This window comes from Aythya ferina, assembly GCF_964211825.1.
Source record: "Aythya ferina genome assembly, chromosome: 2".
NCBI classification, from domain to species: domain Eukaryota; kingdom Metazoa; phylum Chordata; class Aves; order Anseriformes; family Anatidae; genus Aythya; species Aythya ferina.
The window spans coordinates 141615877-141642814 of NC_140297.1; the positions used below are offsets into that span (position 1 = coordinate 141615877).

Sequence of the window (26938 nt, forward strand, 5' to 3'; positions counted from 1 at the left end):
TTATAATTAATATAAAAACCAAAGCCCCCGCACTATTATAATGGCTAGCTTTTTTCAAATGTATTTCTAGTATTTAATAAAATGTGAAATTGTAAGTATTTTTATTTTAACCCCAGGTATTTCATATTATATGATACAGCCGAAATGTTTACCATGTTTTTTCTTCTCTGTATCATTACTTGACTTCTCTAGGACAGATCACTTGTATGTCTTCTTTATCCAGTGGAGTCCAGAGCTATATGCAGAGGATACTGGGGAGTCTCTTCGAGAGCCTGGATTTATAGTGGTAAAAAAGAAGGAAGAGCCTGAAACAAGTGAAGAATCTACTACTGAAGATGCTGCTAAAGAGTGGGAGGTAAGGAAGAATGGTGTCACTCTTAATATTTTCATAGGAATATTATTAAGATTAGTTTTAAATATTTTCTCAATAAACGAACAAAGTTTAGTCTGCTTACTGTAATCATGGTTGCTTAATTTATGCCATCCTGATGCTTTGCTCTGACATCAGTTCAGGCAACATTTCACAATTAGAAGTCCGTTTTGTTTGGAGCAAATTGTAAGTTAAAACTTGACTTGAATATGAGTAAAGCAGAGAAGCTTAACTTTGAAGCAGACTATTTGCAGTCAAGAAACTTTTTGATTTTCTATCATGCCTGTGTATATAATGTTGAATATTCATTGGTAAGACTCATAACAAGGATAAGAAAAAAAAAAAAAAGGAAAATTAATCTATTAATGAAATGTTTTTTCTAATAATCCGATAAATAACTTTCAATTATAATATTTTCATACATAACTTTGCTGTTGCATGGATTTTAGTAATATGCTGCAACTGAAACTATCTTTTTATTTTTTATGATGAACACCTTACTCTCATGTGAATCTGTGTCCACTGTGTTTCTATGGACACATCTTTACATGTCTGTGGTTTTGTTTTTTAGTGTGCATACAACTAAAACCTTGTAGTCTTGTGCATTCAAGTGTCAGTCAAATTTGATTCTTGTCATATATTGTAAAAGTATCCCATCAGCACTGTTTAACTTGAATCTCAGGACAGCAATTGCAGTATATATCTTGATTTTTATTTTTTTCTTTGGTGGAACATGCCAAAATTGAGGAAGTCTATATTTGTGTTCTCTGAAACATTTTTGTATAGTATGAAAGATGAAAAATAAAATAAAAAAAAATGCAGTAGCGTTAGTTTTCTTCTACTAAAATTTAAACTTTTGGGACTAAGAATTCTGTTTTCAAGCTGTCACTTACTTAGCTGATGTATTAGGCTAGTGCTAAAGAACACTACCTCTGCAGCTAAATAATTGTGTGGAGGAGTTTGCTGATAAATTAATATCATGCATGCCTTCTAAATCTTAAGTTTTTCAGTGTGTATATTGCTCAAGTATTGACACCACTAACTTATTTTGGTATTGGCTCTTGTTCAAAGGCTTTTGATATCTTAAAACCTTGCCTTCTGGAGCACAGAAAACAGACTATCAAGTGATCAATTTTATGGTTCAAGGCACAACATACGTCTTTTAGTGAACTATTCATTTACTCTGTTTTACCCATTTGTACAGAACCATTTTCACAGGAAGTAGCACAATGATTTCTTCAGGATGAAACTTTTTAGGAGTTCTTTCTGAAGATAGCGGAGGCAGTCCTTTTCTTAAATGTGTTAGTTATTTGCTTAAAACAAAACAAAACAAAAAAAATAATTATTTGAGCCTTTATTTACATTTAGCTGGAAACAGTTGTAGAAGACATTTCAAAAGTAGTTATTTCCATCTGTGTTGCATGAAATTATTTTAAGTTTGTTTTTCATAATCTAATCCAGAATTTTTTAATGAAGTTATACATCATACTAACTTTTATATTAAGCAAAGTTGTGCACATACAAGAAATATGCTGGTGTCATCTTCTAGGCATTTTAATTTGCGTAGTAAGACTTCTCTTACTCGACTTACAGCACAAATCTGAAAGCTGTTTAGAAATTAACTTTCCTAATCGGAAATGCTTGACAGTATCAGAGTTACAGTGTTTTTTAACACACGTGCTAGAAAATCTCAGCAGACACAGAATTGTAGCTGTTGTCATGCCCATTATTCCCATTGAATTTCATTGTTTTCAGTCAATGCACTTCCTTTAACCCAGGAAGCTTTTACTGTCAACTCTTCATCCAGATTTCATGCAAGATAGCAGGTAAACAGCATCACTGAAACTTTTTGATTTTACTGCAAGTTTTGGAGGACAATAGGATGAAAAATAGACTGCCTTGTTCAGAACATACTGGTGAGAAAACTCAGGGTGGAACAGAAATGAAAAACAAAATCTTGATTTATACATGTATGGCAAGGAACTCTTGATTTACTAGAAGAGAAAGCTGGTGGAATAGCTTGCTTTTCCAAAAAGTGTACATTCTTTCTGCTTTTGCTGTCCAATATGATAAGACTAGAGAAGCAGGGAAGAGGAGTAGTTGTTAACCCAGGTGTTGTGCTCTGAGATGGTCATCAGCTTTTGCTTCTATGCCTGGTAGTCCTATATTCACACATTCAGCTGCGGCTTTTTATCAAGAGACTTTAAGTACTGTGATTTCTTTGGAAAAAGAATTTCGGGAAGAAAAGGATAAAGTGAAAGCGAAGACCAATACCATAAAAAAAAGTGCATAAAAAAGCATGTGCTTTCCTCTACTTTCCTCTATCTGCACATAGTTTTTTGTATCAACCTTTTCCCTGAAGTAATTTAGTAGGTACAATCTCTGATCTAGCAGCAAGAAAGTCAAGACTCCTGCAATCAGATAAAACATGTTTTTATCAGATAACTACATTGCATGAAGTATTCAAAAGAAAAACACTTCAGAAATTACACTGTTGGGTTCTTGATTGGTGTTATCCCCATCAACTTACCTCAAGTCTCTTTTTTAACTTTCTTGAATTCAAGTGAATGTGTATATTCATCAGGGAAGAGGGTGTTGGTTTTTTTTGGTTTTTTTTTTTTTTTTTTTGGTGGGGGATAGGGGAGGATATTCTATCTGTACTGAGCCATGGAGATTTAAGGCTGTATTTATCATGTCAATATTTTTTTATTTTTTGTTTAGAGTGTAGTGATTCAAGTGCTAGTGGTTCTCTCCATCTGTTAGCACAAAGAATTATTACTATTTGGAAGACTGTTGATAAACAAAGTTTTTTTCCAAAATGCATTTTGTTCTTACATCTAAACGTAACCAGCTTTGAAAGCAAACTGAGCATTTCTGTTGAGCTGCAACTCAGAAGCAACTTCTGTTGGTACTTAATGGTGTATTTGTTTTGTTTTCTTTTTAAGTTTTATATAATGTTGTTGTGGTTTATCCCGGCTGGCAGCTAAGCAGGACAAATATAAATATGTATAGGAATTAATGAAGTAGTAATGAATTAAGGTACTTGCTCTTACTTGCTGATGCCTAGTATCATTTTGGTGCCAATAATAGTGCTGTAAATGTTAAGGACTGGTCTTAAGCTTGAAGAATCTAGAGATGAGTGGAGAGGAAAAATTGTTTGAAATGTGCAGTCTCCAAAGCCTGGCTCAGAAATGAGTTTTCAAGTCGTGCAACTACTTTGTTATTTCTATTAAAAAAAAAAAAAAAAACAAAAAAACTGCTAATAGTTTCATATGGCTGCGTGAGAGCTTGTCTTCCTGAAAGATGTGTTGTTGACATTCATTGTAAAGAATAATAAATGTTTTTTTTTAACATTGTGTATACAATTCATTAAAAAAAAAAAAACGGAGTGCGTGTTACAGTCTATATTTGGTCTTATAATCTTCGCTCAAGTTGTTTTAAGATGTACATTACCTACTATACATCATATCTGTAAGTTTTCTTGAGGATTTCTGCAACTTTTCTGATTTGGCAGTCTGATTCTTGTATGCCAGAAACTCCAGTTCTACTATCTGTTACCTAGCATGGGTTTTAAAATCTTGACAGATTTGTTTCTACTGCTGCATTTCCTATATGAAATGGCAGGCAGCAGTTTGAAGTTGACTGGAGGAAAAAGACTTGGAAAACAAGTATGCATGTAAAATATTTTTAACCATATTAGGATTCTAGTGCAGAATTGGAGTGCTTACATTCCACTGAACTTGTATGCATTTCAAGATGCTGCTTGTGAAAGTTGCTGATAAACTCAAATATTTTTCTTTGAAAGTGAGGCATAAATAAGGCCCCATCTGCCGAGACCTTTAAGGGATCAATGAATCATATTTGGAGAGAACAGTCAACTGAAGCTAACTTTCAAGAAAAGGTTTTAACGCCTCTGGTATTGCTAGATAAAAAGAAAATCCCTATGTTTTTAGAACATAGAGCAAGGAGGAAGGCATTCGAAGGGAAACGACTGAAATGATTATTTGAGTAAGAAGGGGTGCATAAAGGAGAAATTACGTGATTTGTGTTTTCCTGTGTGCAGTTTTTACTATACAATTTTTGTACGTTTTCTTTATATCTAACTAAAAGACTAATTGATCTCTTCAGAGGTTTCTAGATTTGATTCTGGAACAGTATATATGTGAGGTACCACAATTAAGTGCCTGTCATTATGCAATATTGGAAATACAGGACTTATGCTGAAAAATCAGATCTCTGGTCATCAACCAGAGTACGGACACAAAATAAAATTACTACAGACAGAGATGAATATTTGTGAGATGTTGAAGACACTTCATTTTATGCAGTTGTGAAGAAATCACTTAAGGAAACTGGTTCCTGTTTAAGTCTTAGATCCATTAAGTAAACAGAAGAATTACTCTATAATAGAACAGTGGATTGGATAAAGTGTTGATTTCCTTCACATATTTCCCCCTGTTATCAGGTGTCATTAATTGCTATTATCCAAGATAGTCATGCTTCAGATCTATATAAATCTAAATACTAAATAAGAATCCTGAAAACAGGAAGCTCGTTGTCAGAGAACTTGAAAGCTCTTCTTACAGTAGTTGGTAACTGGCTCAGTTTTAGAAAATACAGAAAGCCCGTCTGATTTGAAGCCGTCTAGATGTCAGCTTTCAAAGTGAAGCATGAGTTGACAGATGTTTGCAGCCAGTTTTCCCAGTTTCCTGATTGTTTTGGATGTGTTCTAGTCTTGCATTTCACAATCATTACCTCTAAATGGAGTGTTCAGAAATTCTGTTTGTGTTTTTGTAGAAGAATGATGATCACAAATAGTGATTGTCCCTGGGTCAGACAATAGATTTTCAGTATTTTCAGGTTTGGAATATTGGATATAGGTGCTTAAGTTTTCTACTGGATCTGGACTGTACCCTATAACACTACTATACTAAAATGAATCTTTCTCTTTCTGTGTGCATTGCTCTTTCCTTAAATAGGGCTTACATTTTTGTATACTTAATAGTATTTTTCCTATAAATTTGTTTTAGCTCCCTGCCCTATATTTTGAGTGAAATAGCTGCCTGCTATGTCTTACATTTTAAAATGTGGTGTGATCATATGATGCCTGCCACTAACAGTCCTCAAAATAGGAGTATTTTCGCAATATTTCTTGAAATGCTGTCTCTTAGTCATCTAACTACTATACACAATACACTCTCATAGTGTGGTTTTATGTTATGTGTTGTCTGTTTGGAAATTACAGGTATGTCACTATGCATGAGTCACTAAAAAGCATATTTAATAGGCTTTGCACTTGGTCTGGACAATGAGATTCTTACGAACTTCTGCAGTTGTGCAATACTAAAAGTGTTGAATTATTTTTTGTGATTGAAGAGGCTGGTGGCCATAAACATAATGTGATGCCTTTCCGAAGGACAAGTAGCTCTTGTTCTTGCTTTTGCAATTAGCTTGAATAAATATTGTAAAAATCTCAACTTCATGCTTAGGACACTTTTTTTTTCCTTACAATTTATATTCTCTAATCTATTCTGAAACCCCTTATAATTTGTAAGGGAAAATTTGGATGTAATTCAGTACATAAAACTGTCCTTCAGTAATTGGAATCATTTATGTGGAATTGTAACTGATAGTTATTTCATGTATCTGTTAGAAAGAACTAGGATAGTCTCTCTTCTGAGACGTGAAGCAGAATCATGCAACTAAAAATCTTGTGCTTTTGTGACTCTGGCTTTCAGAGTGCCTCTGGAAATCCAGAGGAAATCTTTGGATGGGGAAATGCCTTCTTATTTTTTCCTAAGCTGTTGAAAGGAAACAAGGGATAACTTCTTAAATTAGACTTCCTTTCTTAAGAAAACACTATCAGCCAACTAAGAAGCTGTGCCATTCCTTGTTGTGCAGGATACCACCAAAGCTGGCTATTGTGTTGTTTGGTGTGTTTTGTGTAGGCAGAAAGGGAGAAAAATCAGACCTCAGTTAACCATAATCCCATATCAGCTTTACATGTTAGTTCATGCACTGAAACACCTTTGTTGCCATAACTTTTTGCAAAGATCTGCTTGTTCTAGAACAAAAGTAGTTATTTTACTTAGGTATTTACCAATACCTGCTTTATTTTTTTAATGGCACTAACTTCATTGTTTCTGAACTCAGGACAGTTTCTGCAGTCATCTGATAGGCTTTTTTTTTTTTTTGTACAAAGTAGAACCTGCCTACCTCCTATTAAAGAAGATAAATCAGACCTCTTAATTCAGCTATATTCTGTATGTCTTCTATTATGAAAATTGTAAACTGCCTTTCTTTCACCTAGCAGAATCTCTGCAAAAGATCAAGCAACTGAGTTAGGTGCCTTTGTAATTCTGAAGTTCTTGAACACTTGTGCATAAAAACTGTAATCATTGAAATACACCTGTTTGATGTTAGTAAGTAGCAACCCCATCTCTTTAATATATACATATAAAAGTAGATATGTCACTGAAAGTGAAATTAATGTCATTGTTTATTGATTTTTGTTTTTGTTCCCAGACAAGGCAATACAACATCATAAAAACAAGCTTTCAGCTCGTCAGTCAGAAATGCAAATGACTTGTGCATTGCATTGAGGCACTTAAAGTCATCCAGTCTGGTTCCTGTGATTTGTATGTTTTGCTCAATTTTCAGGATTGCTTCTGGAATTAAAGTATTAAATTCTAGAAACAATCTTATTTCATGGGTATGCCTCATATAATCTTCCCAGGAATTGCTTGGGGATGTTTAGCTTATCTTCAGGGTAACACACGTGTGGCTTTTCATCATGAAACATGGTCCCCTACAAAGCAGCATACTGTGGAAATTAACAGGAATTGCTAAAACAAGCAATTCCTTCCCAAAAAAATGCTCCCCAGTATCTCTCAGGACTAACCTTGTTCACTTAAGAGGAGTCTTTTTTACTAATGTAATATTGATTAAAAAATGTGTGCATGTTAAATACAGGGATTGTGAAATTCAACATCTCAACTTTTCTGTCTCTTCGGTAGTAAGAGGTTGTGCTAGCTACAGAGAGAAACAGAATGACGCCATCTAGCCAGACTGCAATGATGTTTCACACCCTGTATCCTGTTTTTTTCCTACACAAGTTTATGAGGAGTTGCTGTAGTTGTTATCCTGTTTCTAGATTATGAGATCTTGTAAATTGGTAACTTTAAATGTGATATGGCAAAGCTATAAACTGACCTGGAGTGAGAATAAGACATTTCATAAATGGTGTTGGTTTATACTCACATTTTTCTGTTACTTTTTAATTTAGGACAGATTGGTTTATTAGGAAAACCAGCATTGTGTACAACAATTGCTGAAAGGCCTATTTGCTTCTGGCTTGAACGTTGATTGTATAGAGATGTTTGGCTTAGTTACAAACTAACAATGACAATAACAAGATTAATATTCAGTGTAATTAGATGCACTTTGTTTTGTTCTGTTGTCTAGGTAGCAAATAGACCTGCTCTTAAATGCGTGCTGCTGTTCTGCAGTTATGTTAGGTCTGAGTTAAAATTCCATCTGTCTGGAATCTTATTAATTATGAACTTATGAAGGAATGTATTAACAAGATGAGTTTCTGATTCAATTTATCAGATCAGCAGTATAACCCACAAATGCAGAAAAGAATAAAAGGAAAGTTTATTTTTGTCTTTAATTAGGAGATGCTCTGAGGTTCTGAGATCCCTGGATGGCCTTTTTTTTTTGTCTAACATAAATTTGTCTTCCACCAGTCTGGAAAAAGTGTTAAGGGGCTGGGTGGAGATCAAGAATCACAAGAGAAAGCTTTGGTCACTCTTATTACTGTTTCATGATGATGATGCTATCCTGACCTGCCTTCCCCCTCCAACAGATACTCTCAGCTACAGGGCAGCTCCCAGTTTGGGAGTTGCTGCTGCTGCTGGAAGCCTGAACAACAAAACAGATGGGCAGGAGGTCTGATTTGAAAAAGTTACTACTGCATTTATTCTCATTAAACTTTGCAAATATAATTAGGTGGAAAAAACAGGTTTTCAGATCTCACCAAGCAAGTTTATGGCTCTCCTCTTTTGAGCAAATCTTAAAAATCCTTCTGAGAAGCTCTGGGTGGGAGCCACTTTAACTAGAAGCTGGAAGCATCCTAGTAAGTTGAGTTAAGATTTAAAATATATATTCAGTGTACTAGAATAAAAAATTATATGATAGCCTAAATTCCTAGGTAATTCCTCCCCCCCTTCCCCAGTTTTGGAGAAGCTGTGTGTTGGCTACTGTTTGGGAAGAACTTGGGTTTCTTTTTTTTATTTATTTTAATTTTTGGGGGGAGGGAGGAGGGAAGGGAGGAAAACAATGCTAAAATAAGCTGAGGGGGAGTTAGTTATGTGGTTAGCTTTCTCTTTTGGTTCAGAAGATGCATCTCAACAGTTTGAAATAGATTTTCTGCATACTTTCCATTCCTTTGAGTTTGGCCTGGCTGATTTATTTTTGTAGCTGTTCTTGTATTTATTGCAATTATCTCATCTGAAGCAGTTTTAATTAAGTCTATGCAGTGCGTTTGTTGCTTTACTTCAGTATTGGCTCTTATTGATTTTAAAAACATAATAAATGGGTGTATGGTTTGTTTGAATCTTACACTAGATACACAGTCAGTATGTTATTGTATGAGTTTCCCAATTTTAAGTTTTGAATGGGCCACTGATAAAAATGTTCATAAGAGAATTGCTAAGAAGAAAGCTAAGTCAGAACAAATTGATTTTCAGAGTTACCAGCTCCTAAGAAAGCTTTTATGGAGAAGAAACACTTTATCATTCTGAATTACATTGTTAGACACTAGAGCAAGGTGAGGAATTTCAGTGGAGTTTGCTGTGTACTTGAGCTCTGCTGCTGGTTTCCTCTGCTTAGGCATCTTGGTTTTTAGATCGGTGCAATAGCAGAAGTGATCAGTGTTTAATGTTATGCTGCTGCTTGTCACTACCTCTGCTTATTCAATATTTTAATCTATAACTAGGAGCACTGGGTGTTTTGGGGAGGGGGAATAAAGCCTGCAAGTGCTACTACAAGGAAGTTCTCAAAGGGGTGCATGCTGCACATATTACTGCTGAACACACCTGATTAGATAAACGTTCCTTCCTTAAGGAAAAAAGAAATAAAACATGATTCTGAGAAATGTGGAGAGTATTGCATCCTGAATGCTTTAACCTTTAATATATTACATATACACACACATTTATGGATTACTGACCATTATTTAACCAGTCCTGGACTCTAAGAAAAAAAAATGAGTCTATACAGACTTATGAGCAAAAGAAAGACAAACTTATTTTACTATGGAGTGCAAATTTGTTAATGAATATTAGAATAACAATTTCACAAGCAGCTCTTTATTTTGTATTTTTAAGTACTGCATACAAAAAAAAAATGAAGTTCTGTATCTTTAAATATTCTAGCCTTTTCAACAAACTCCTGCTCTGCAACCACCCTTGAATACAGGAAACCTTTCTTCTTCTCTACCGTCATCATTTGGGATGCAACCCCCCTACTGTACACTTGTTCATTTGTTCCCAGCCACGTCAGTCAAATCTGTGCCTCTAGCAGCCTATCCTGTCACCATTGTGGGGCTCTGTCTGTGCCTGGAACTGACAGCAGGTAGAGAGAATGCTTTCAAACAGCCTTGAATGATTTTTAGTCTCGTTTTATTTTTAGAAGGGAAATGTCTCGGCTCTGGTATGGGAAGAAGGGAGGAAAGCATCAGCCAGTTAATCATAAATATGCTCTGGTAATTTTCAGCACAGTATGTTCATTTCTGGTATTGCATTCTCTTAACGGTATGGTGCATAGGCAGTTTCTGGAAGTTTAAATTTTGAATGTGTGAACAGGATGCTAAGTCAGATTTTTGCAGTTTTCATGTACATAATTTAATTCCTCATATTTCATCGGTACTAGTTAAGAGAAACTACTTTGAAGGTTACAGAATTTTAGTAGTTTGAGTGTTATTGGTTTTTATTTTTTCCCCTTTTGGAGTAATTCATCTTATTTCAGCAACGATTTGCTTTATAGCTAAATATATTGAACAGTAGATTCCATTGACATTTACTTAGAAAGCTATAAATCCAAGCTGCTATTTGGTTATAGCTTCTCAGAAGTCATTCAACCATATGAAGATCTTCTAACAGTTCTGAATTGATGGAGAAAAGTGCTGTAGTCCCATGACCCTCTCATACATTTATAAAAAAAAAAAAAAAAGGGGAGTGAGGACATGCCACTGTTTTTACAGTTCACTAAATCTATGGAATTAACTATTTGTACTGCATTGTTTACCCCAGAAAGGCTTAAATTTGTATAATAATAATAAAATAGTTCTCAGTGAGACTTGCAAAACAGTAGCAACTTGGGAATAGGGAGGAAGTGATCTTGACAATATGCTTGTGCTTTACCAGACAGCAGATCTGGAGATACATAATTCAGATTCTGATAAGCTTTTCACCTTCTTTGTAAGAGTTGCAGATCTCTGGTTTCTGGTGCATGTGTCTTTTGGAGGTGCTATTGACTTCGCTTTTTTATTTTTATTTTTGTCTTTATTTGTAATCAGGTTACTTGCAGAATATTAAATCATGTCAAATGGCAATGATTGTTTCTCTAAATGCATTCCTGACTAAGAAAATTTTTCTGAAAGAATAGGCTCTTACTTTTCTATAGAATAGAGGTACAATAGCTGAATTAATTCAAACGTAATTCAAGCATACCTTTTACACTGCTGCAGGGTATCTGGAGGTTAACAAGGGTATTAAATATAGATATGGATGCTTCTTGCCCAGCTTACTTAAAAAAAAAAAAAAAAAAAAAAAAGTTTTATTCTTTGTTACAAGTATTTCCTTTAGGACCAACGTTTCATGTTAGCCAGAGTCCAACTACTCTAACAACTACTCTAAAGCAATAGTAACTGACTTGTATGGAGAGGTTAAACTTTGAGAACCTTTCCTATGGAGAGGTTTACAATATAAGGAGAATTTTTCTTTGCTAGAAAACAATTTTTTTCATGTATAAAACAAGTCTGATCAGAAAAAGGGGTGTAGAAATAACTACAGAATGAATATATCTTACAAATCTTATTATATCAACAAGTTACTCTGTATTTTTTTCCCTTCAATGAATGATCATAAAGCTAATGTGCCAGTGTAACCTTCGTATGGAAAAGAGAGGAGGAGTGTTGGAACCATTACTTGTGTTATGTGAGACAGTGGGAAGCATGTTAGACTGGCAGCAAATATGAAGTATAGGTTTTTGACTAAATGTTTTGTTTGTTCATCTGAAATTCAGATGAAGACACAGCTGACGTGAAATAACATATCATTCTGTTTGGTCCAGCAACTATAATAAAAGTATGAATTAGGTATAAGTCATCTGGGTTTATTTACCTACAAGGTCTTTAGTATACATGATAGAGTAAACTTAGACCAGGCATTTAAGGCATCTCATGCTTTCCTAGGGTAAGAAATCAGTCTTAATGACCAAACAAAGCATCATGCTCCCACTTCAAAATATGCTTCCCAATTTTTAGTAAATCTCTTTGGTACTAACTCTTCATTGTACTGCAATAGAAGCTATGATGGTAAGTTTCTAGAATGTTAGAAATGTAGGCAGCCATTCTTCTGTCAAAGCACTTCAGACAAAGGACACCAGGCGATACAAGAGAACAAAAGGTGAATTTGCTGCCTTTGGGAAATGCCTGTCATGGCTGGAATGCTTTGCAGTGTTTCTATAGGGGATGCAGCCAAAGGGGATAAAACCACTAAAACCTTACCTTTGTCTTTTATATTCTGAAAATACAATGCAAAGGGCATTAAAATAATTCTGGTTTTAATGGTTTGAATGTCTTGACTTGCACAAATTCTGAGATTCTTCATAGAATCATAGAATACCCCCAGTTTGAAGGGACCCACAAGGATCCAACTCCTGGCTCCACAGAATGTCTACCAAAAATTCAGACCATATGACTGAGAACATTGTCCAAACACTTCTTAAACTCCAGCAGGCTTGGTGTGTTCTTGATGTGTTAGCAATAAGTTGCTAAGCTGATGGTGTAGTTCTTTGGCTATGTTTAGGTTCTGGGGATGTGTTAATAAGAGTATACACGTGAAAGATGAGAAGTAGTGCTCACCGCTATGGGTACCAGAACCAGATTGCATTAATCCAATAATACTGCTACAAAGATCTTCAGAAGGCAGTTTTCCATGCTCAGTTTTATTAGTTATAGTAGTGAACTGATCTGAGTATATTGGGGAAAAAAAAAAAAAAAAGAGTGCAATCCAGTACTTTCTTATAGTGATTATTGCCTTGAACCTTGTCCTGATCAGGTGTGTGCCATACCCAGTGTCCTAACTTAGAGTACGTGTATTAATACTTGTGAAATATGTGATTTATCTGCTACTGAACTCACTACAAGTGCAGTTCAGTAGCAGATAAAGATTTGAAAAGGTTGTTTGTAAATTGAAAGAAAAAAAGTGGGTATTAGAGGCTTATATTTTGTGTGCATTTAATGGTCTATGCAATCCAAAGTTGATTCCATAGCTTTTCTGATGAAAAAGGGCAAAGCTTTCCACAACTAGGGTGGGATTCAGTTATCTACTTCTAAGCATGTATGACACGTTATAATACACTTTGTTCTCACACCTGAGAGGATATCTCCATGGCGTGATCAGATTTTATATTTATACTTGGGGGTCAGTTTTGTGACTGGCACTGTTTGTCATCTTTGTTGGTGATGTGGATGGTGAGATCGAGTGCACTCTCAGCAAGTTTAGAGATGACACCACACTGCGTGGTGCGGTTGACATGCAGGAGGGATGGGATGCCATCCAGAGGGGTCTGGGCAGGCCTGAGAGGTTGGGCCTGTGTGAGCCTCTGAGGTTCACACAGGCCCACAAAGGTCCTGCACCTGGGTTTGGGCAATCCCAAGCACAAATACAGGCTGGGTGGAGTATGGGTTGAGAGCAGCCCTGAGGAGAAGGACCTGGGGGTGTGTTGGTTGGTGAGCTCAGCATGAGCTGGCAATGTGTGCTTACAGCTCAGGAAGCCAACCATACCCTGGGCTGCACCAAAAGCAGCGTGGCCAGCAGAGCGAGGAAGGTGATTGTTCCCCTCTGCTCTGCTCTTCTGAGACCCCACCTGGAGCCCTGCGTTCAGCCCTGGGGCCCTCAGCACAAGGAAGAAATGGGCCTAGAAAAGCAGGTAGACTTAGAATAGCTGTTAGGAAGAAATTCTTCACTCAGAGGGTGGTGAGGCACTGGACCAGGTTGCCCAGAGAAGCTGTGGATGCCCCATCCCTGGAAGTTTTCAAGACCAGGCTGGATGGGACTTTGGGCAACCTGGTCTGGTGGGAGATGTCCCTGCCCAAGGCAGGGAGGTTAGAGCTGGATGATCTTCAAGGTTTCTTCCAACCAAAACCCTTCTACAGTTCTGGAATGGCAGCTTGAGGTCAGGTACTGGGTGCTTTGGTTTAGATAACTGAAACTCTGGTTTCTTTTACTTGCTAGTTCTGAAACTTCCTTCAATTATTTGCAAGATAAATCAACTGGGTCAGAAGGTCTAGGTTTTGTTGGTAATAATGCTAATTTCTTTTCTTAAATTTTAGATTCTTTGACAAAACGAGTCAACTTGCATGACATCTCTAATATTCATAAATCTGATTCTTAACTCTTTGTACAGACATCCTAAGGTTTATTTAACGTTTTCCTATTAAGTTTAACTCTTGCTGGCATTATCTTTCTCAAAGTAATTATTTCTAATATCTTAAGTAGTTTGTCATAAAGGCTTTGAGAGTTGCTGTAAGCACTGTGTGCTTAAGGCTTTGATTGCATTCTTCTCAAGTGAATTTATTAATTCTGATTATTGTGAAACTTTTAATTTTTCTTCAATACATGTTTATTATGTCAAAGCAGATACTTAACAGTCTGTCCCGTGGTGCTGTGGAGACTGTACTGATCACAAGGCAAACGCTGTTGTCTTGTAAGATACTAAGCTCTTCTGTCACAGCTATGGAAAATATCCTGGTATGCAGAACAGCTCTGAGAGACTGCCAGTTTTAAAGAGAACAGCAGTGCCTGAGAGTTTAGTGGACTGCTGCTATTCTCTGATCCCTCTCCTTTGCCTAAAATGGCTAGCTGTTCCTCTTTATCAGCAGTGACAGGAAGCTGGTTTGGCTGAAAACCACTCCGATGGGTTCACTCTGCAGCCACACTTGCTTCCTGAGCTGACTTGCATGGCCATAGGCAGGTCCAGAGCCATGGTTCTCAATAGCTCTCAAATATCTGTCCAAAATATTCCAATAGCTCTCAAAAGCTATCGGAATTCAATTTTTTTTTCAATTTATCTGTTTTCTAAACTTTTCCTTTAGCAAAGGGCTTAACTTGCATCTACAGTCATTTCCATCTGTGATCTATATTATGGGTCCTACCTCAGAAGATATATAGGAACGCTTCTGATGGTATGAGCAGGTAAACAGTCTGATAGATGCAGCTAAATTTTTGATATTAGCCTCGGTTTAGTGAAATAGGTACATATATCTGCAAGGAGGCACGTGGAAACATTTATGCAAGGATTTTTTTCTCATTAACATAAATTTGCCTTAGATATTTTTTTTTTTTCAGAATGATACTTAATGTTTATCTAATGTAGTAATTGTTATGTATTAATACATTATTTTAATGCAGTTAATATATCATAAACACTCCTTTTTGTAACAGAAGACTGCTTCAATATTGCTTCCTTTCAGGCAGTATCTAAGAATTTTGAGAGGATGCTAAATTTGTCTGAAAAAAGGAACACGAAGTTTTTCTCTTAAAATATTCCCTAACAGCATTTGGTTCATGAATGTACCTTTTATTATCATTGTAACCTATTTGCAGCCTTTATAAAGGGTTTGATACTTTCTTACCTTTCTCTAGTTACTAATGAATTAGTAGTAGACTGATAGTTTGGAGTAACTTGTAAAGGGTTTAATAAAATTACATTGATTTCATTTTTATTTTAATCAAATAACTTGGCACAATTTGTGAAGCATTCTGGAGTCTGATCACAAAGAAGCTTTCAGTTCACCTGGTTTTGAGCAGATGTACTAAGGTTCAGAATGTAATTGTTCAGCTTTCATTCTCTTTCATATTCAGTTAATCATGAGAGTATAGATAACTGATGCTGAAGAAAACTGCTTAGGACTTTTACACCTTCTCCATTCTTACCTTTCAGAAGCACTGTTCAGCTCTGATAAGACAGAGGACATCGTTTCAGCTATTTGTTAGCTCCGAAAGTTCAGCTGTACTTGGTTTGAGAGCAGCAGTTAGACAGTGGTATTAGCAAACGCATCAGGTGCATGTGTTGGTCACTTTACTTCATTAAACTGGTAGAGGTTTCCCTCCTTGATGTAAACAGTGTGCTTTTTTACAGCACTATATTGCAGCTGTATGGAACCAGTGGCTGGAAGTGTTGATGTGTCACTATGCATGTGGCAAACTGTCCTTCAAGGGCATTCAAACAATTGTAACTGGATATTCATGTGGATTGCTAATGGACTAATAAATTCCATATTAGGATCTATCATTTGTGCTTTGCTTTTTGGGTATGCCAGCATATCTTGCAAGAGGAGGTCCTCTGACATACTTTCAGAAAAGCAGTGTTGCAAAACATGAGTTTCTCTAGAAGGACAATCCTAAGTCCTCTGCTAAGTTGGACAGTTAGCATGTAAACCCTCTTTTTGACTTAACAGCATTAAATATTCAAACTCCTGTATGTTTTACTGAGTGGTTAACTCATAACTGGTATGAAGTCAAGCTGAAAAGCATTCGCACTGGTCATACAACTTATCCCATATTTTCTCAGCAGTATTGGTTTAGAATAGAGGCTACAGAATCTCTTTTGTCCTGAAACACTAACTTCCCAGTTGTACATTTTCTTTGCTTCAGTCTATACCAACCAGTGCCCAATTTAACCATGAGAGATTTAGCTGTCCTTGTCTCTGCCTTAATTCTTTTTGAAACAGTATATAGCTAGAGAGTCGGCAGAGGGTTCTTCAGGAACACTTTCTGACCCTCAAAGTAAATTTAAGTGTTCAGTAATCTGGATGCTGGCATAGTGAAGAGTGCAGTAAATCACACAGCAATTTCACATAGGTAGGTCTGCACTTTAATCCTGGGCAGAGTACCTAGATCAAGACAATTTGGGGCATACTGGCAACTTCTGTGTAAGGACGTGGTCTGTACTGGAATTTTGATAGCTTTATCCTTTCAAGCTTAATGACTTGAATGCAGAAGAACTTATCTAAATTTTCTCTGGACTTTGCTCAGTATTTGAAAGCCAGCAAGGATGGAGATACTGTGATTTTCCTTGGAACCCTGTGTCAGTCAGTCAATCATCTCCACTGTGGAGAATTATTTCTTTCATCTGATAAGAATTCGCCTTGTTGTGCCTTGTAACTAATGCCTTCCATCCTTTTAGTGCCCAGATTGGAAGCACAACAAAGGAATCAAGTTATTTGTTAGTATTGTCTCTCTTGCAGGCTACACAAACCAGCTCTCTCAGACAGTCCTTGTGTATCATGTTTCCACCCCTAATCATCCCCCCCAGTGGGCTCTGTGCAGTGTGTCAATCTGTCTTGGACTGAAGGGGACAGAAGTAGTCACAACATTGCATGTGCAGCTTCACAAGCTCCCCTGACCCGGGAGTAATCATCTCTCTTAACCTTTTGGCGTTGCTCTTTCATTTGCCACCTGGAACACGATTAGCCCGCATCTTCACAAGCAGCCACTGTTAAACACTCTGCCTACCGGGACACCAGATCCCACCTCCCCTGGGCCCTTACTCCTTTCCTGCAAAGCTGCTGTCTAGTCAGCCAGCCCCCAGCCTGTACTGCCACATGGGGCTGTTCTGGACAAAGGTGGGTCTTTGCTGCTACTCAACTTCAAGCATCTGGAGAGATGAGGGATGTCAGGAGATTTCTGTTGCGTCATTATCAGCTCTTGCCCTTCCTTCTAGTGTATTGAGGACTTTCCCTAGAGTTTGGTCCTTCCTAAGCTTGCTGAGGGTGCATTTTCAGTGCTACTGAGCAGATTAAACAATACAGAATACTAGTGACTCCTATGGCTTATCAGTGGTTAAACTTTGAATCACTAGCATCAGCCCTTTGAGCCCAGCAATCCAGGCAATTTTTCGGTTTTGTCTTCATATGCTCAAGACGTAACTGATTTGACTGCAAGGCAGCACAGTGTTAAAAGCCTTTGTGAAATACAGATAAATGGCATCCACTACTGTCTGCCCAAAATGAAAGAATTTTAGTACAAAGAAACATTCTGTACTGAAGACCAGAGTGCAGTATGATGCATATGAAACTGCCCTTGTCTTTCATGGTTTCCATGTATTTCTAACAGTGTGTGAGTGAGAAAGTGAAAGCTCAAAGTGGAATGAGGTAGGAAGTATCTTCTGCAATGATCAGGATAGTAGACAGCCAGTACAGAGGCATGGGGAAGAGAAGAAATAACCAATTTATTTGATGTGGTGAAACTGAATGGAGGACTAATATGGCTATAAAAAAGGAAAATGAAGAAATCTTGATGGAATAGGACACTGCATAAGCAGAGTATAGATAAAACCAAATGTAAAGCACAGGAAGCTTCTAACTAATTAGACTACTACCATTTCAAAACAGCCCTCAGACCTAGCAGAGACAAAATGGTAGCAGTTTTCAAGATACATCTCACTTTATGGATGAACTAGTAGAAGGTAGTTGCCAGTAAGCTTAAAGATGTATCCGATTGCATGACTAAATGAGCTACAGAATCCAGAAATACGTAGTTTTGTCCACTCTAAAGCAAAAATAAATGATGGTGACCTGAACCATAAGCATTTTGTAGGTCATGCACTATAGCTGAACTATTGAGCTACTTTAACATACTCATTTCAAGCCCAGTTCCCATCTACTGAAACGCATAATGATGAATAGCTAACCTTGAAACATTTGCCCTTTTGGCTTACTCAGAATGCTAGTATGGACTGTATGCTTAAAATAAATACTAGACTTGAGAGGGTGGATCCCTCTATTCCAGGCCTCTAATTTTCTTGTTTGTAGTTTGAAATTCTGTGACATGATTTTTGTGGTGATTGTCACTGCATAGTCACAGACTGTGGTATGCAGGCTTTTGTCCACAAGGCAGATATGAAGGTCCAAGTGTAATGTGACGGTGCATAATGTGTTCAGGATGACGAGATGTTATTATGGATACTTACTCAAATAAATATATGTTTCTTCTAGGTAAGAAATCTGTCAGAATACCTTGTGTGCACTGTTTGAGGTTGTAGGCTTCCCTATGGCATATGAACAGACACGTCAGACTTGCTGACACTCTTGCTTAGTGATCTAAGGATTTCGCAAATGAAGGGTTGTGATAGAGTATTCATTTGACAAGTTGAAGGCAAGATGTCATTGCCTATAAAATTGTCAACATTACAGTATGTGAAATGGCATCTATATAATGGTTTCAGGCACTATGAGATTTTTTGGGGGGGCAAGAGTCTCCTTAAGTAACCAGGTACTCACAGACTATTTGAAGTTAAACATCTTATGTGGTAGGGACTGTGCTTGAAGAAGTGGTAAGACTTACAAGTCCTTACTGTCATCATGAAAAGCAAGAAGTTTATAAGTTGATGGGAAGAATGATGTAAAGATGTAACAAACTGTCACAGCAAATAAATTGATCCAGCTACGCTATCATTTGTATGCTTGGGGAATACTTCTAAAGCTTTACATGTAACTACTTGACTCTGAGAATGCACAAAATACAATCTATTCTTTATCTTTTATAAGAGAACAATGGAAAGTAGTGGACATAAAATGAGTGCTAGTAGTTTAGTTTATTCAGTTATAAAACTGGATGTTACAAATATTCCTTTTTCCTTGCCTTGCAGTTGCATGGGTAGAGTGAACCATCACTACTCAAGAGCCAGTCATGTGTGACTGGGCTCTGTACTCAGGACAGTGGCGAGTATCTGGCCAAACTCCTTGTAGTAGGGGCAGGTAGATGGGGAGCTGCTGGACTTGTGGTTATCTTCCTTTGCATTGTGGTAGGATCTCTAGAAATTTTTAATATGCTCTTACTACATGGGACATCCATTTAATCTCTTCACCAGCTGTTTTAAGATGCTTTCATATAAATGATGATTTTGAGTCTTTCTCAAAATCACATCATCTGCTGTAGTTACATCCAAATGACTGTTGTAGTCCTTTAGCCAGCTTGTTGCACCCAGAGCAGCATGTTCTAGAGCTTTCTGACTAAAGGCTTTCTGTCTGTACACCTCCTGCAAAAATGGAGGTGGCATTTGGAGTGAATGTGTTGATGCGCAGCTGTGTGATGGACAAGCAGCTCCTGAAGCTTTGGAAGTGAATGGAAAGTACAGGATAAAGATATTGCGGGGGTTACTGGCCTGTAGTCCTGCTACCTTGTTTTTTACTATCTTTACTGACAGATAGAAGAGTTGAACCTATTAAGAAATCTGAGGTTTGCTTCTAGTTATTCTGCTTCTGAAAGCAAACCAGGTTCAAAGGATTCATTTAATCTGGATGTAAAGAAGGTTTGAGAGGACTTTGGGGGTGTAGAGTGTGGGTTAAGGCATGCAACTCAGATTGATTTATAACTTAGCATCCTGATACTGGTAACTTTGTGCTTCTTTATCAGTTCTACATTCATCCTAGAACACTAAGATGCATCAGACTGCTAGTGCCATTGGTGTTTAATGTGTAAGTTTGCTATGTCTACTCATAAGTCTAAAATCGCCTACGTGTGCATTGTCCTTGCCAAAACAAACATCTTTTAGCACTTCTTGCTTGTTATCATTGCCCGTTTTTCCTTCATTATTCTCCTCCACTTTTTTCTTTCTTACCTTTTTACTTTTCTTCAACTGTCAGTGGAATTATTGTCTTCCTGTCTCCATATTCAGGTAGTGTCAGTGGCTGAGTATCACCGCAGGATCGATGCTCTAAATAGCGAAGAACTGCGCACACTCTGCAGACGTCTCCAGGTGCACTCTTCAGTAGTTTAAAACCCATCTCCAGATACTAAAGACATCTTTCTTTGTAGTGTCTTTGATCAGGGCAAGCCCCATATTAAGTGGGTTTGTCTTGTCTACAACACTACAAGGATCCAGCAGAAAATTCCTTTGTTTTGGATGTATTTAATTGTACAATGCTATGATGGAATGCAGTAACTTTATGATGAAGTTATTACTTCCAACTCTTTCAAACAGGAATTTTCTGTCAGAATTTGAAAACTTGTTCTCAGTACTGCTTGGAGTGATGTGTTTTAACTTCCATTTTAGACTGGTGTGTTGTGTTAGATAGAAACTTTCCTAAAAAGAATGCAAAACAGGTGAAGAATCTAAAAACTGTTGCATAGTTGCATGGATGTTTAATTTTATATAGGGATTATTCATCAAGAATCTCTTAGTATTTGGCAAGTATGAAGCTTCACTTCTGTGGAATAGGTAAGTATTTATTTCATTATACAAGCAGGTAACTGAGGCAGTTCAAAATGTCAAAGGTTATACAAATGGAGCTGATAACGGAACTTCCTTTATCAAAACCAGTATTTTATTTTGGATTTTTGAAGGCTTACTGATGTGGACTGGAACTGATACTTGCATTCTCTTTAGGTGTTCCTTAGTTTGATAGTTGTACATCTCAATTCAAAGTTTTATATCATATCTAACTTACTGATGGAAAGCATAACACAGAACTCTTAAGAGCTCAGTTGTTTTTTCCTGTAGTAATTGGCTGCTGAAACTTTAGAAAGTTCATTTCATGTTTATTTTTTTTACTTTAATCTTGGCTTTTTAAACCATTATATAATTATGCAATCTCTTCTTAGTTCTTTTATTTCAATTTATTTAATACTTAGTAATTTGCTACGTAAGCATTTTATTAATAGCAAGGTTGTGTAAATTGATAGTGAGCATAAACCCAGAAGTTGCACTTCTACAGGAAAATCAAAAATTCTGCAGAGAAGGTAAATTCCCATTTGAGAACAAAACAGTTGTCTCTGACAAGTATTGGTGGGGAATCTTTGTATTAATATCCTGGAAATGCAACAGTTCTTTTCAAATAACTCTCACCTGGGATGCCCCAACTCAAGATTTAAGCTGACTTGAAAAAGCTGATGTGATGGCCACAGCCTGGAAGCTGTGCGTGCTCCAGACTCTGCTCTGAGGCTGTTTTTTTGGTTTGTGGTGTAGACAGCCTGACAGTTACTAACTGCAGTAGCCCCTGGAATGTGCACATAGGTCAGTCTGCTTAATGGAAATTGAGCAGGAAATACATGTGCAGGAGCTGCACTTGGTTCTGTCAGATAGATAGCCTTCTACGTCTGCTTCTACAAAGCAGTATTTTTCCTAGAAAGTTGCTCTACTGTTTTCATACAAAAACAAGTCTTTAATACAAATTATTCATGTTTGCGTGGTGTGCTTTAATCAATATTGAAGAATAACAGGGAATAAACTTTCTGCTGTACTCTTGAACATTGCTGAGGCTTTTACAGAGGTGAAGCAGTATAAGATGTATGAGAGGTATGTAAGGTAGAAAAGATTGGGCTACTAAATAACATCTTCTATAGATAGCACAAATGCAATATGTGTGTCATCTTTGTATGTGAGAAGTGCAGATACTTTTTTTCCTCAGGACACAGAAATTAGTGCATAGTTGACACTAGAAACAGTTGTCACCCTCCACTGAAAAATGGAAGGCCTGAGTTTTTTGCTTACTTGATTGTTGCTTTTTAAGTGTACCTTTCCTGGAGCTTAGAATTAATGTTGCAATTAAGTTATTGCACGCATATACTTAGAGTGTGTATATATACAACTATTTTTAAGTAACAGGAGTTCATGATAGGAACTTTTTTCATAGCTCTTAAGGGAAAGAAAGGTGATAACATGGGGTTGGATTTCTTGCTGTGGTTTTCTTGCCTTCCTCCCAGGTGGTATATTTGTTTAAATACTCCTATGTGTATTCCAGTGTTTTCTTTTATCTAGCTTTTCTCTAGTTAACTAAGAAAGTTCTTTCTGAAAGGCTTGGCAAAGTTTATCACAGTGGTACATGAAATACTGTAGTTTTCATGTATGTTTTTAATATAAGCTATATGGCAAACACAGGTGTTTTTTGTTTGCTTGCTTTTTTTTTTTTTTTTTTTCTGGAAATGGCAGGTATTTTCTTAAAATTTGCAGGATTCAGGCTTTGAATATTTCAGTCTGACCTTTACTGAAACTTAATTGAGGCTGCTAAATTTTTCAGGTGTACTCGTTCTTGTTAAGGCTTCTTTATTTATTAAATCTCTGTTATAATAAGTCTTGCTGCAGTGGTTTATGTTGCTAACTTCCTTAACTTTCAGTCCTGCACTTTTGTCAGATTAAGCTATTCCCACAATAAGCTTTAACTACTTCTGTAGCAAGATTTATAAAAGGAAAACTGGTTCTTAGTTGGTCTAGTTTTTGTTGCATGGCATTTTAGCTTGAAAGTGCTAATGAATGCCGACTAAGCTAAACAACTGCTGTGATCTATGAAATCTGATGCATTTTGTGGCCTTCTGCCATCTCCAGCAAATGGTGGTCATCAACTGATTAGGGTAGGTGTATGGGCAGGGGATTTTAAACTACTGCAGGAGAATTGAATAATGCATCTCTGCCAGATCTCCCAAGATCAATACGCAGCATTAAGTGTTACTGCTTTCTTCTCCCCACCCCTCTCAGCTGTCAAATCTTTCTTCTTTTTCCCATAAGTACTCTAGCAGATCAGCTCATAAAGTAGCAATGTTCCTAGAGCTCAATTCAGATGCTTTACTCAAGGTGTTTGACAGCAGTCTTTTCAGATACATAGTAGAGATGTGGAAACTTTCACAGGTACTCTTAAAATTGATACAGAAACTGCTGAGATTTTTTTATTAATATTTTGAAGTTTAAATTCCTTTTCTGAGCTCTTTAAATTATATTTAATGTGAATGATACAATGGAATTAAAATGCAAGTGTGTGCCTTGACCTCAGAAAAGCATTTGACTCCTTCACCTGTCTGAAGGATTTATTTTAGCATAAAACCGTGGCTTCTTTCTGAGTAGGTAACTGTGTAATTTAATATTAATATATTGTTGAATATTGGCTTGCTATTGGAAACAGTGACAATCTTGCTTAGATCAAATTAATGGATTTTTTTAACTTTCAAAGGAGCTGCATAACTGTAAATTGGTAACTGCATGGTTTTAAACATGCAAATTGTATCTTCCCTGCTGATGGTATTGCAAATACTTATTTTTCTGTGATTCTTTTTGTAGATAACAACAAGAGAAGATACAAATTCAAAACAGGCAACAAACATAAAAACAGACCTGGAGCCTGAAGCATTCCGGCCAAATCTTAGTGATCCCAGTGAATTACTCCAGCCAGAACAAATAGAAAAGGTATTTACTTACTTACAGGATTTTTTTAGTGTTGTATGTTGATGCTTCACAAATGATATGGCATAGTGTAAAACACACCAAATAATTTAAGGCCTTGTGTGGTACAAATGCATAAGTCAACACTTTCGTAGCAAAAATTTTAGTTTTCTCCTATCACACTTTTAATATATCTTGCTAACATTAGTCTCTTTGCCTCTGTTTCATTCTTTTTGACAACAGTGTGGTGATCACTGCAGTTCTCACTGTCCAGTCCAAACTCATCACACTATATATGGTTATTGAAGGTTTGCATCAAGGGTTATGTTCAAAGGCATGGGAACAGGAGAGCAAGCATCTTTTATTCTTCAGTTTGTTACCTGTTGACTTGAGTAATATACATGTAGTATACCAGTACTGAGATGTAGTATTGCTATGCAAGAATAACTACATGCCTTTACTGTCTTTAGATAACTTCGAGACTTTACCAAACATGTACTCATTTGGTGAAACCATTCTTCTCCTGTAGATCACTGGTAGAGCTGGGAGAATAAACTTCCTTGAGAGACCAAGGATAGAAAATGTGGGTGAAACTTGTAGGCTGACTGGAGTTTCTTAAATTAGCTGTTAAGATTGCTTGTAGTAGCTCAGAAGAATATTATCAGCCTTTACTGGTATGCAGTATGTTTTTACAAATAGTAAAAATAAATAAGTAAAAGGATTGTCATTATCCTCTTAACAGCTTACAAAGTCTCTTCCACCGCGGACTATTGGATATCCATGGACTCTTGCCTACAGTACTGCCAAGCATGGCATGAGTTTGAAGACTCTGTATCGAACTATGCTGGGATTAGATACACCTGTGTTGTTGGTTATCAAGGACAGTGATGGACAGGTAGGAAACTGTGTGAAAGTTGGAACCTGCAAAATTGATTCCCAATTTTGGGAATTATAAAGGAAAGGAGGAAAACTTATGTGTATCAAAATGGTTTCCTTCTTAGTAGTTACAATAGAGGCTTTTTAAAAAAAAATGTGATTCACCATCAAGGAGTACTCTGACATACTGTAGTTCTGGGAAATACTATAACGATACTAGTTCACTGTCAAACTGTGACTCTTATAATATTATTGAATTTACTCTTACTATTCTTTTTGTAACATACTTATAACACTAGAAATGATCTCTAAACTTCTGATGCCAGAAGGTCACGTTGAGTTGGAATGTCTTTGCCAGCTACTGCTAGTACATTCTGTGTCTGCAGCCAACATCTCTCTCCCATTCAAGGGCTATGGGATCTTTACTGCATGACGTTATATTCCTTGATTCTCTCTCTGTGGTGTAAATTTGAGAAACTGGATCACATCTTGCCATTTGAGTAGCAAGCATGCTCTCTTGAGGATTCTAATAAAAGATAAACATTACAGGCAGCATGAGACTTTGATTCTTTCTTACTGAATGTCCTGTGCTCTCTCGTGCAAGTGACACAGCCACTGCAAAAGCTAACATTTACTTTACTTACCTGTCCCACTTTGGTAACCACTGTTTTTATTTTCAGGAAGCATGGGCTCATATCACCTCATATCATTCAGGGGGGCTGAAAACTGTAAATAAAGGGTATGTTTTCTAATTCGAGTCCCAACTCATGTTTGTTTTTTTTTTTTTTTTTTTTCCATTCTGTTTCCTGCCTCATGGATTCCCTTATTTAAAAAAGAAAAATTTCTTCTAAACCTCTGTGCTAATACAACATTTTTTTTCAACATAAATTCTTTAAAAGAGAACTTTTCATTACTTCTTAATCTTGAAGATAAAAACTATTCAGTAGACTTCATGTCTCAAGAGACCCGTCAGCCTCTTCAAATGTACTTTGGTAACTTTTCTTCTCTAATTCTGTTATTAGCTTCTCAAGATTAATTTCTGCATCCTACAAGTTACCTGCTTCCTGGTACCAGATTATCTGGCCCAGAGCCAAAATGTTCTGTTTCAGAACATTCAGACTGTCCTACCACCACCATGTAGTATTGCAATGCTGTTGAAACTATTCAGATAACTTTTCATAAGTATCTCAACTTGCATGTTGAAAAAGCACCCTGTTTGCCCAACTGAAACAGGGAATTCATAACTATGACAATTTTTTTATTTTTTTTTCTTGTTGTTGAAGCAAGCCATGACTAGTGTTCTCAATTTACAGGCTCTAGTCTGGGAAAATTGATGAAAGTGTTTGGACTTTTGAGTCAAGTAGGCACCAGAACTTAACACTTTTCATAGTACTCAAAGCTTGACTGGATGAGACCCTGATCCAAGCCAATATAGCTTCAGAATTAGTCTTCCTTTGAGCAGAAAACTGTACAAGATAACTATCTGATGTCCATTACAATTTAGGTTATTCTAATCCTATATAAATTATTCCTGTATTTATAATGAAGCAAGCTTTAAAGTATCTCAGTCAAAAATCTGTAAAGTTCTCCATTTGGTTTGGAGGTGTGCTAGTTTTGTATTTTACAGGTATACAAATAACAGCACTGAGATGATCTGATACGGACACAAATAAATGCTTTGTGAAAAGTTCATATCTGTGTAGAGTCTGGACTAAGATGTTTTAAGATTGGCCAAACTCTTTACATTATTTTAACTGTTAATTCCTGAGAAGGAGCATCAGTTTTTAATTAAATCTCATATTTACTTCAGAGCAGGATGTAAAGTTAGTCCTGAATGGACTAACTTGATGTGAACTAAATTGACTAAATTGATGTGAACTAAGTCATGCACTAGCTTACTTGTTTCTTGTGACACTGAGGTAACAAATGAAACCCTAGAAGAAGGTTATGTTACTAAAGAAACGTATTGCTGGAAACTAGGTATTTGGTTACTCTAATCTTCTAGTATTTAAAGATTATCTCTGATATTTGGCCAGTAGTCTCTGAAGGACAATGAACCAATACTTCTTAAAGTTCTGATGGAAGACCTGATTTTTATAAAGAATTAAGCCAGTAAACGCCTTTAGCCAAAACTAAATAAAGCATGTAGAAAAGAATCCTTTTTCCAGCCTTTACTCAGAGTTTTCAGTAATACCCAAAGTACCAATTTAGAATGATTGACTACTGTAAATTTAAAATATCATTATCTAA

At 36.6% G+C, this 26938-nt stretch overlaps 1 protein-coding gene across 8 annotated transcripts in view; it reads left to right on the top strand.

Moving 5' to 3' along the window:
- The window catches only part of OXR1 (oxidation resistance 1), a 268713-nt gene that overhangs the window by 235480 nt on the left and 6295 nt on the right, over positions 1-26938 (top strand). For 5 of the 8 annotated variants that reach the window (XM_084509713.1, XM_084509712.1, XM_084509717.1 and 2 more), the window contains 4 exons: positions 193-355; positions 20339-20419; positions 23711-23836; positions 24555-24707. In XM_084509713.1, coding sequence (XP_084365839.1) covers positions 193-355; positions 20339-20419; positions 23711-23836; positions 24555-24707 — 523 coding nt within the window. Of the gene's footprint in view, positions 1-192; positions 356-10055; positions 10137-20338; positions 20420-23710; positions 23837-24554; positions 24708-26938 lie in introns of those variants that run through there. The other 3 variants (XM_084509714.1, XM_084509716.1, XM_084509719.1) reach the window with 2 other exon arrangements.